The sequence below is a fragment of the Lissotriton vulgaris genome, chromosome 7, assembly GCF_964263255.1.
Source record: "Lissotriton vulgaris chromosome 7, aLisVul1.2, whole genome shotgun sequence".
Taxonomy (NCBI): Eukaryota; Metazoa; Chordata; class Amphibia; order Caudata; family Salamandridae; genus Lissotriton; species Lissotriton vulgaris.
In genome coordinates, this window is record NC_141695.1 from 474783934 (window position 1) to 474796027 (window position 12094).

Sequence of the window (12094 nt, forward strand, 5' to 3'; positions counted from 1 at the left end):
TGTCAGTAGACATCCTGGGCCCCATATTAGATATCAATGGGACACCCAAATATTCGATTGTTCTAGTGGACAGATACTCCAAATGGCCGGAAGTGGGGGTGTGTGAAGTAGCCGATAAGGAAGCGGTGCTGTCCATTCTCACCTACATATTCTTATGAGAAGGAATCCCTAAAATCGTGACCTGTGATAATGGACCACAATTCATATCGGCAAGATGGAAGGCTTTCATTGAACGCAATGGGATAGAAGTTAAGTACACCCCAGTGTACCACCCAGCAGGAAATGGACTAGCAGAGAGGTTCAGTCGAATCATCATGGGATCGGTACAGGCCGCAATAAGTGCAGAAAAGGACTGGGAGAAGGAACTCAAACGAATGATCTGGGCCTATCGCATTACTCCGACGAACACCGGGTACAGTCCGTTCAAGATCTTACGAGGGCGTGATCCCTTCACGAGAGACAATCTAGCATGGAAACAACTCACTGTCCAAAGCAAGTGGTCTCCGGCTGTGGTGCGTGGCAATCTTGACAAAGCGCAGGCCTTATGCACTGAATATTATAACAAACGACACAATGTCAAGGAAGTCACCCTAGAAAAGGGCAAGTGGGTAAGGGTGAAACAGGCTATTCTAAAGAAGAAGGGAGACTGTAAGTTTAGTCCACTGTTACAAGTAGTGGAAGCATACGCCAGGTCAGCCCTACTAAGTGTTGGCAAAATATGGTCATAGGACAGGATGGCAAGATGCAACCGGATCATGAAGTGGGAAAACCCAGCAGGAATTGTATCATCTACGCTGGAAGGAAACAGCCCACCAGAAACGGCACAGGCTCCTGAAGGAGCTGCGCAAAGTCCAGCAGTGCCTAGACAAGGAGATGAAGACCGGGACACCCAGGACGGGAGGTATGGTGTGAGTGAATAGAGTCAGTCTATAACGCAGAGCCCAGGTACCTGTGAAGGTGAAAGGTCCCGGTGGATCGAAGCGACAGTGGACAGAAGTCCTCCAGTGAGTTGCCAGCAAGCGGACATGTCCCCACACCCTCTCGCACACGCTTGGGTAGACTGGGCAAGCTGCCGAAGAGATTCGAAGACTTCAATATGAAGGCCAAGTAAAACTATTGTATCCTTATTCTGTGACTTCCCCCCGCCCCCCATCCATTTGTTCTCTTCCCTCCCTTTGCAAAGGGGGGGATATGTGGTGTTGTGCTCTTGTGTTTGAGCGAAGTCACCGGGGAATGCCGGGAATGCGGCGTCGGCCATTTTAGAGTGCCGAACGCCAGAGCTCGGGTTAAGTTGTACTCCCGGCGCTCGGGAAGTAAGGCACTCCAATTTAAACATACCCGCGGTTCTGTGAAGTCATTTCAGAGCGCACGACCTCTTACAACAACTTCAAAAAAATTGTTCCTCAGCTACAGTTCAGAGCATTTATTTAATATGTTGCAAAGCAGGTTTGTGATATTTATACAATTGTAATTATATTTACTTAGGCATGAGTGTCATAAATGGAAGCCATTTATTCATTATTTCTTACTGCTGTAGCTGAAATGGGTGGAATTTCTGATATTTACGTTTCCCCATTCTTCATAGCATGATTTTGCGCACAAGATTGTGTCACTCATAGTCGTTAAAATGTCATTATGAACCTCACACATAGCAATCTGAAACCTTGGCAGCTATGTAGGCACACTACCATCCTCCGGACAGCTAATGGGCTGATTACTTTCCGCTCATCATTTTGTTTCCGTTACACCACATCGGTAGTCACACCAGACAACCATCATGGAATGGTCGTGGTCCATAGCATAGTTATTATTTAATAAAAAAAATTTATAGGAAAGAGCGTTCCTAGTCGTCTGCTTCGCGTGCATAGTCCTCTTTCTATACCCATGGGTTAGCTCTTTTGTAGTGAAGCACCCTTTGACCAGCTCAGAAATCAATGATGGAAGTGTTTGTGCTTCTGAGCATGCGCAGATTAGCTGTCTACGGACGGCCGGGGTTGTGTGGATGGGGAAGAATCTTTGTTTCAGCCCTAGTGATACTCGCCCCTTAGACCCCGGGAACTCTCCCCGAGGACTCTACGGAGACGTGGCTCTGTGTCTACGTGCCCTTCCTCCCACCCCCAAGGTCTAGGGGCTTTTCTACACCAGCGGTGGTCACTGCAACGCTGTCTCGGCGCTCGGCCCACGGAGAGCCGGGCTCTGAGAATTCATCCAAAAGGGAGAATGAAGGGCCAAAAGGTGTGCGGAGTGGAGGCGGAAACAGTAAGTGCTGTACCGAGTGCGGCATCGGGCTCGTGATAGAATGTTTAAAAGTTGCCTCTGTCTACGGTGAGATTAGCATCAAGCAGTATACCCCGGCCAAAGATGGGAAAGTCAGGCGTGGCCATAGTTTGGCTGGGCGTAATGTCCGGTTCGGTCGTCGGTCCTATGGTACTAGCGAGGATGTCGTATGTAACCCAAGGCTGGTTCACTGTGGTACCAACTTCCCAGCAGGTTACATGTAGCCCAGATGTCTATCATTTTTCCCACATGTTTAATTAATTGACCAGTTTCTTCCTACTATACCTGTGGGCGATTTAGACCATAATAAGTTGACATGTCTGTGTGCGGGGCATGTACATGTGAAAAACAAGTGTCTCAAGGGGAGAGTTTTGTAATGATATCTCATTCCTACATAGCAAGAAGCATTGCCAAAGCTTCCAGTTCTGACTTTGCTGTAGTGCTTGCGTAGACTGTGAGCATCACAGGAGTGACATCTACACCCATTAGCAGAAGGTCGCTGCCGTCTTTCTAACAGCATTGTCTGAATGGGAGGCAGTGGCTGTAATGGCTTGCCCGTGAGTAGAGCCAGAAAAGTACAACTGAAAAGTTCTCTAAAATACGAAAACGTTCTATTTCAGGAGTGACCCATCATTAGTAGGTTTTCCTGTAAGTCTCAGGTTTGAATGCAGATGAAGTGCTACCTCATGTTTACAGGACTAATAAATGGTAAATCTACAGGAGCAGTCACTACATAAAACAGCCACTGTCAATGCCAACTGGCTCGCTTTATTTGTGCCTTTTTACCAAAGTTGTTCAGAAACCGAAAACTCACCATTCCACAAAGTGTCATGTTCTGAAGTCAACCCAAAATACTTAAATAAAGGAGAATTAAGCTGTGCTAACTTTTTTTAAACACACAATTACAAACACATGCAATTGATTTAGAGTTTTAAGCGTGACAGCTTCTATAAATTACATGTTAATAGGACCATAGAATTTCAGAGTAATCACAGCAGGAAGTGAGAAAAAGTACGAAGTAAGCCACTAAAGAAATGCTTTATCTTGCTGCAAGGTCCTGGGAGATCAACTAATCCCAATATAACAAAAAGCTACAAAAAGCAAAAGCCAGGCTGAAATAAAAGAAAGGACACCTAGGACCAGGAAGGCCAGAGCTCATGGCTTTACTGAACCTCTAGGAGCAAACAGAGGCATTTTGCACTCCAAGAGAATACAACAACTACAGGCAATGCTGAACGTAGAAAGGTAACAAAAAGTTAAAAGGCCAGTTGCATCCTTATTGACAAGTGAGAAAGATTGAAATCCCCTACGAAACAAACACTGCTGTGCAAGGGAACAAAAAGTCAAATAAAACTTCAGTTGTACTATTGAAGCTGTGAAGAGAGTAGACAAGATAACTCAGGAACACACATGCACTCCCATGAACTGCGTGAATAAAGTGGGTTCCTTGTTGGCACGCCAACTACGGGCCAAACAGGAACGCAAATACATCAGACAAATAGTTGATGAGAAAGGAGTTTCTCGCAAGTCGGAGGAGGGAAGGCAAGGGCCTTTGAGGACTGTTATAGAACCCTTTACACCTCGGAGCTTCCGGGGACGCTTGACACTCCATGTATCTTAGGGAAGCACACTATAACATCATGTATGATTAGTACTTGTACCCTCAGAAACTAAACACGATCTTCCCTGGTTCATCGGATAGGTGCTGGAGGGGCTGCGGGTTGTTAGGCGATTTCAGACATATTTGGTGGGACTGCCTTCTCATTAAACCTTTTTGGAAGGAGATTCTGTCCCAAATCAAACTTATCTTAGGCTATCCTATTCCCGCTCCATGGAACAGGTTCTTTTGGGGGTCCGCGATCCAAATTTGAGAAAACAGGCACAGGGTGATAAATCAGTCATGTGTCTCTGCTTGGGGCCGCCAAAATGGCAGTTGCAGCGGACTGGAAGAAGCAAGAGGCCCCATCCTTAACCCAATGGCATGCGAGATTGTGGAGGGCTTTGGCTTTGGATCGCATGACTGATATAATAGAAGACACCAGGAAAGGTTTTGATTACATCTGGTTTCCACTGGTCAGCTATTTATCAGACGGGCTTCCTTTGACTGCTTGCAATCCAAGGGCCCTCAATTTGTTCCTTATCTAATCACTTCACATCGAATGGATCTCTGATAAGTCCGCTGAGCACCTGGGCAGAGGCTACGATTTCCCAATCCTCGCGCTCACTTTTTTCTTCTAATTTGCACCATGACATTTCAGTTCTGTTTATTTTCCTTTTACTTGGGTATAATTAAGTTTCCTTTCCCTGTTACTTTCTCGGGTAGGTAGATTGTTACTTGAAAACATTGACAGGAATGCAACATGTTATGATGAAGCTGTGTTTATATATTAAAGTTCATTTGCCTCGGACCTGAAGGAAAACTGTAACTTTCATGAACAAACTGTATATCTGGGTAGATGATATTTTCAATTAATGTTGCATATGTAATGCTTTTGTTGCACTCTCTGAGAACTTCAATGGAACACAGTTTGAAATAAATAGTGAAGAAGCACAGTCATGCTAGTGAGGCTAGACCGTGACTGTTGTGCGTGGTTAAGATGGCTGTCGAGTTTGCCCATGCACACGCGCCATCTTGAGGGTATACCCATAGTGTAAAATATGTGCCACGAGTAGTTTGAGATGAAAAACTTGTTAGTAGTGTCAATACATTCACAGATAACGTGAAGAACAGTGTTGCCCCCGTTAGTTTGGAAGAAACACATAAGTGTTTATTCCCGATTCAGCACGACTGCCACTTTATCACGGCGAGTAGGGGCCATATTGGAAAGAATGCTCCATGTGTTTGTACACCTCGTCTGGTAAAAGGGTCATGACGGAGTCAGTTATGCTACTGAGGACGTACCAGAGAGATAATTTAAATATGTGGCAGAAAATTTAACAAATAAAATAACTAAAACGTAATCATGATAGTGGTCGTGGTCGTTCTGGAACCCATGAGGCAAGCGGAACCTCAGAACGGTGCCTTAAGATGTGGAGCACTGATACTCCATGAGAGGCGCCCATATGCATCTCAGTATCTGAGGAAGATAAAGTAACAGGACAGTTCCAAAAACAAAACATAATATAAATAAGGGCTTACACTGGGGAGAGTTAGCACATAGGGGTCCTCATGAATGGGATTCAATAAAGGGGAACCTACCCTTTGGCCGGTCCCCTCAATGTAGTGGGAACAAAGGTCCATCTGTGTTGGTAAAAGTTAAGAAACAGGAGAGAGAAAGATAGGAAAAACTATCTAGGATGTTAGTGATGTTTTTTTGGGACTTTTCAGAATGGTGTTGGGATTTTGTTCTTAGGTTTTTGTGTTGCATACATGTTTTGAGATTTATCTTATGAACTGTCCCCATGGTATATTGTCATTAAGGCCTGCTGTGTCCGTGTGTAATTTATACACCCATCTTTGTTCTTTTTCTAGTAACTTCTGCTCTAAATTGTCAGTGTTTTATATGTTCCAACACTACCCAACTCATGTCATTTGGGGGGTGTTTCATTTTAATGAAATGTGCTGTCATTCGTGTACTGGCTCTGGCATCCAATGTTGCTACGATACTCACATATCCTCATGCTGACCTTCCTGGTGGTCATACCCACATAGTGTAGGTCACAAAGAGCACATGATCAAGTAGACAACCCCTGTGGTGCTGCAGGTAGTGAATTTTCGTAATACCCATGTGGCTCCTGTGTTGAAGTTCACCTTTTTAGGTCTCGCCTGTCGATGCGCATGCGCATCGAGCAAGGCGAGAGTATTGGGACTTATCCGCTCTTTATCCACACTGCAAGGAATCGTGGCGATTCCTTGCAGTGCCCGTGACTTTTAAGCTCAATGCGCATGCGCATTGAGCTTAAAAGCGCGTGCACGTCCGTCTTTGTTTACCCGCTCCGCCCCCTCCCCTTCCCGCCGTATCGCATTTCTCCTCCCCCCTCCCCTCTCTTCCCTCCGGCTTGTTTCTTTATTTGACCCGCTCCGCCCCCTCCCCTTCCCGCCGTGTCGCATTTCTCCTCCCCCCTCCCCTCTCTTCCCTCCGGCTTCTTTTTTGTTTATTTTACCCGCCGTGTCTCCGATCCTTTCGCTTGTTGTCCCATTGCGGTTCAGCACATGCTACACGGAGAAAACGTACACACCACACACACTCCTCGCTAAAATGTGTGCACTTACCTACACAAGGTTACTATCAGACAACCTCGTCATGCACACACAGTCCACTAATGTATATGTACACATACACGTTTGCAGGGGTTCCTCCTCCTTCATTGCTTCTCTCCCGTTATCTTCTACCCCTCCATCTCTGCTGCTTGCCCCTGTCCTGTCTCTCCTCCTCTCCCTCTCTATACCCTCCCCCTCCCCCCCACCACTCCCATCAAGTCCCTCTGGCCCTTCCCTCCTCCCGGACCCCTCCTCCCCTGCCCCCTCCACCCTTTCTTGGTGCTCTGCAACCCGTGGGGCCGACAGAGGTACCTCTTCTTTCGGTTTCCGCTCAACAACAAGGACCCGTTCCCTTCAGTCCCGGGCGCCGCTGCGTCTCTCCGTGTGATCTTGCTCCCGTGCCCCTTGCAGCTGGCAGTGCCAGGGTTTCTCCGTGCCTCTCTCGCGCCTGCTCTGCTCGCACCACAACAAAGGAGGCAGAGTTGTATGGATGTCTGGAGCGGCGGGCAGGGCAGGATGTGACCTCAGCTGCAGGCAGAGAGGAGACCCCCGTGCAGGGAAGCAGGAATCCTACACACGCTGGAGCCCAGCCAAGCCCCTCCCGCCTCACGCCCCCAGGCCGGGGGGCTCAATGTGCATTCCATCATAACACTCTATTTAAGAGTAACAGCATAACTCTTTGCCTGATGTCTGTTTTGCAAAGGGGCTCTACCGTCAGGTAGCACCGTTTACAGGTTTTATCTTCCTTGATGTGGGTGGGGAAGGCTCTCTCCTAAGTTGTTACAGCTAAATGTGGAACGAGCTATTTAAATAAAATCTTCCCAGACAATGAAGCAGGGTTTTCCGCCAAGGCTATTCAACTAACCCTTGTATGGTCCTGACTACACTTATAGAAACATATACATTGGTCTGGCCCAGTCCTACCAAACTGTGACTTTGGACATATATTAGGGTGTTATCAGGGTCAATAGTACTTACTATCGACAGTGGTTGTAATTTAAACAGTCTATAAGCAGTCCTCTGAAGTCATTAGATGTAGCTCACTCACCCTCACCCACACTCACCCTCACTCACCCTCACTCACCCACACTCACCCTCACTCACCCTCACTCACCCTCACTCACCCTCACTCACCCTCACTCACCCTCACTCACCCTCACTCACCCTCACTCACCCTCACTCACCCTCACTCACCCTCAACCCCTCACCCTCACTCACCCTCACCCTCACTCACCCTCACTCACCCTCAACCCCTCACCCTCACTCACCCTCACCCACACTCACCCTCACCCACACTCACCCTCACCCTCACTCACCCTCAACCCCTCACCCTCACTCACCCTCACCCACCCTCACTCACCCTCAACCCCTCACCTACCCTCACCCTCACTCACCCTCAACCCCTCACCCTCACCCTCACTCACCCTCAACACCTCACCCTCACTCACCCTCAACACCTCACCCACCCTCAACCCCTCACCCTCACTCACCCTCAACCCCTCACCCTCAACCCCTCACTCACCCTCACTCTCACTCATCCTCACTCACCCTCAACCCCTCACCCTCACTCACCCTCAACCCCTCACCCTCACTCACCCTCACCCTCACCTTCACTCACCCTCAACCCCTCACCCTCACTCACCCTCAACGCCTCACCCTCAATCACCCTCAACCCCTCACCCTCACCCACCTTCACTCACCCTCACCCTCACTCACCCTCACTCACACTCACCCTCACTCACCCTCACCCACCCTCAACCCCATATCCTCACTCACCATCAACCCCTCACCCTCACTCACCCTCAACCCCTCACCCTCACTCACCCCCACTCACCCTCACCCTCAACCCCTCACCCTCACTCACCCTCACCCTCACTCACCCTCAACCCCTCACCCACCCTCAACCCCTCACCCTCAATCCCTCACCCTCACTCACCCACACTCACCCACACTCACCCACACTCACACTCACCCACCCTCACCCACCCTCACTCACCCTCACCCTCACTCACCCTCAACCCCTCACCCTCACTCACCCCAACTCACCCTCAACCCCTCACCCTCAACCCCTCACCCTCCCTCACCCTCACTCACCCTCAACCCCTCACTCACCCTCAACCCCTCACCCTCAATCCCTCACCCACACTCACCCCCACTCACCCTCACTCACACTCACTCACACTCACCCACCCTCACTCACCCTCACCCTCACTCACCCTCACTCACCCTCACTCACCCTCACTCACCCTCACTCACCCTCACCCTCACTCACCCTCACCCTCAACCCCTCACCCTCACCCACCCTCAACCCCTCACCCACCCTCAACCCCTCACCCTCAACCCCTCACTCACCCTCACTCACCCTCACCCTCAACCCCTCAGCCTCACCCTCACTCACCCTCAACCCCTCACCCTCACTCACCCTCAACCTCATGCTAAAGATTTACAAAAAAACCCATAAACAATTCTAAAAGCACTAACTCTAATGCTGCGAGACCTATTGCATTTCTAATGCTTGTTGGTGATGGTGGTTAGGTGACACACACTACAGTTGCCTCAAGGATGAGGACCCATTGGTAGTGTGCTAATCACCTGTTGGTTACTGTCATTTTTGTGGTGTGGTTTTGGGCTGGCGTGCACTAAGATGTTGTCGTGGGGCTGAGCCTTGCATTCACACAGTGTTAAGTTGACATGAGCTTATTAGAGGTTTAAACGCCATTTTTCCTTTCTGCTGCCTTTTGCCCACTGCACACACTTTATTAATTGTTTAGAGTTTAGCAGAGTGTTTTGCTTCACACAAGAATGTTTTTCTACATTAGTAGCCTTGCTTGGTAAGCTTAGTCTGAACAGTGAGTGCCGAGGCCTTCAAGGTTATTTCAACACAGTGGTTGTTGTTTGGACTGATCAGCGCGCGTTCTAGACATAACACATATGCAGCTGTGCCACCTCTGAGATTGGCGCGTTTAATAATGCACTGCGTAGGCATGATCACACACACTTGGAGAACATTCGTATGCTGAGAGCTTGTGCAGAATTTGGTGTGTTTCACTTCTGCTAAATACCAGAGGTATGGGGCCGCCTATGTAATCCCAAAATACCTTCTGTAGATATAAAATAACCTACTAGCAAGGGAGGGTGAAATATAGGTATATTTTAAACCTGTCTCCATTCAGCATTATAACATGCTTTCTCCCTTGGTATTTTATGGAATAGTAACTATGCTGACAATCTTGTTTCTAATAATATATCTGCTTGTATTAGCTAAGATGCTGCGCATGAGAACACGGCGTTAGAAATAAATATTTCAAACTTGCACGTGTCTTCTTGCACTCCCACCCATTAATTATTCATACATACAATCACTAATGCAACCATCCCATGTCTCCCCTAACCATCCAAGCGTTTGCACATTTTCAGTTTCACCCATTCTTCAAACTGAAACACGCAAACTTGCCAATCAAAGATAAAACTATTTCAGTTAGCTAATTGCCAGTCATTGGCCTTGCCATTGTTTGTTAAAAAATCATTTTTAACATGTAGCCTCGACTAGACTTGGTCTATGACTGGATTACTGCTGCAGTTTGAACATAGCCACAGCAGACCATGTTATCTCTATTGTGCAATCATGCTAATAAAATGATGTTCAGTGTTGAAGGAGAGTTTTTACCTTTAGGCTTTGAAGCCAGAAGTGTTACACTGTAGGTTATTCTGATTTACTTTCTCTAACACTTTCCTTACTATCTTTGCCAATCCATATTACTCGCAGTATCTTTGTTCCCTTACAAATCATCAAGTATGATAGATATCCAAAAAGTGTAATGAAGCACATTACAGAACAAGCATTTGCAATGCAATAGGTCTCGCATTAGGAAAGTTTGAGCTATTGGTCTTGTAAATGACAATTTTTTTTATTTATGTGTTGTTTTTGAAAATAGCTAAATTAACAGCTTTGTCATTTACAATGCCAATAGTTATAACTTTCGCAAATGTGACACCTATAGCATTTGTAATGCAACATGTTTTGTATTTACGTGACTTAGATGTATTGATATTACAAATAATAATGGCTTTGAATTTTTTAAAATAATTAGTACTTAAATAAAAGTGATGGTAATTTATAATGGCAATAGCTTAAACTTTTGTGAAGATTATGTTCAGTGTATTTTATTGTGACGAAAATCCAAGAACAGAATGAAATTTTAACATCTTTTTTGTGACATTTGTAATAAAGCTTGAAACATTGAGAGAACATATTTGAACCAGTGATGCAGTGGTGGTGCTGAGTGATGCTGTGGTTGCGCTGAGTGGTGCTGTGGTTGCGCTGAGTGGTGCTGTGGTTGCGCTACTGAGTGGTGCTGTGGTTGCGCTACTGAGTGGTGCTGTGGTTGCGCTACTGAGTGGTGCTGTGGTTGCGCTACTGAGTGGTGCTGTGGTTGCGCTACTGAGTGGTGCTGTGGTTGCGCTACTGAGTGGTGCTGTGGTGGTGCGGAGTGCTAATGTAGTGGTGCTGAGTGATAATGTGGTGGTGCTGAGTGGTGCTGAGGGATAATGTGGTGGTGCTGAGGGATAATGTGGTGATGCAGAGGGAAGAAAGGCACAAAAAACGAGTCTAACAGAAGGCAGAAAGGCACAAAAACCTAGTCTAACAGAGGGCACAAAGGCGCAATAACCTAGTCTAACAGAGGGCATAAGGGCAGAAAGAAAGGGAAAAACTAGTCTAACAGAGGGCAGAAAAGCACCAAAAACGAGTCTTAAAATATATCGACCCAGGGAAGACACATCCATAAAATAAGCTACTTGACCTCCCAACAGCAACCTGACCCTCCATCACTGAACTGCTGTATCTTGAACTACTTTTTTCTATAAAAAACAGTATAGGCCGGGGATGACTAAAAACAGCACAAACCCCTCACTCGTCTATCCCTCCACTATCCTTTTCAACCCAAATAGCACAGCTCAAATTAATATCATATTTCCCTATTTTAACTCTCTACTAATCCTTTTTGGGTCCCCGAGTAGCATGATACTTGCCGAAAAGCACTTAGACGCCTTATCAGGGGTAGTAAGCACTACATAAATGAAATGCCAAGAAAGTCTGGGGCCTATGACGGGCACACTTCCAGGGGGTCGTCTCAAACTGTATGACAATATATATTTCGGGTGAAACGCAATTCAGCAGTCAATTTTACCTACTGAAATGATGTAATCTTGCCGTGCTAGGCACTGTATGTATGCTGTTAAAACAATTAAAAAAAGAGCTGACAAAAAAAAGCCCTTACCAACTATGTGGCCGGTTAATTCTGACATGCTGTGAGGGTATCACTCGTCCTTTCTATAAATTGATGTGTGTAACTCTGGATGCAGAGAGCTGCGTTCCCACCACTGCATGCCTGAAACCATGAACCCCGATTCGCAGAGGCTACTACTTGGGGACAGGCTGACCCCCTCGCTCCACGTCATTGGGGACACAGCTGCCACTCGTTTGTTGCTAGAGGAGACCCTAATACAGCGTAGTATTGGTGTTTTTACTGAACTGATAGGACTAATTAATGCACCTGATACGAGTGAATTTAGGGGGATGTTCAGGACCCTTAACAGTGTCCGTGAACCGTGATG

At 46.9% G+C, this 12094-nt stretch overlaps 1 protein-coding gene across 2 annotated transcripts in view; it reads left to right on the forward strand.

Annotated features, from left to right (window-relative positions):
• Positions 1–1926: 1926 nt before the first annotated feature.
• LOC147701902 (zinc finger protein 484-like) overlaps positions 1927–12094 on the forward strand; it is an 87122-nt gene continuing 76954 nt past the window's right edge. The window contains exon 1 of one of the 2 annotated variants that reach the window (XM_086930529.1): positions 1927–2259. In XM_086930529.1, the coding sequence (XP_086786655.1) occupies positions 2221–2259 (39 nt within the window). In that variant the 5' untranslated portion in view covers positions 1927–2220. The remainder of the gene's footprint in view (positions 2260–12094) is intronic. The other variant, XM_086930530.1, reaches the window with a different exon arrangement.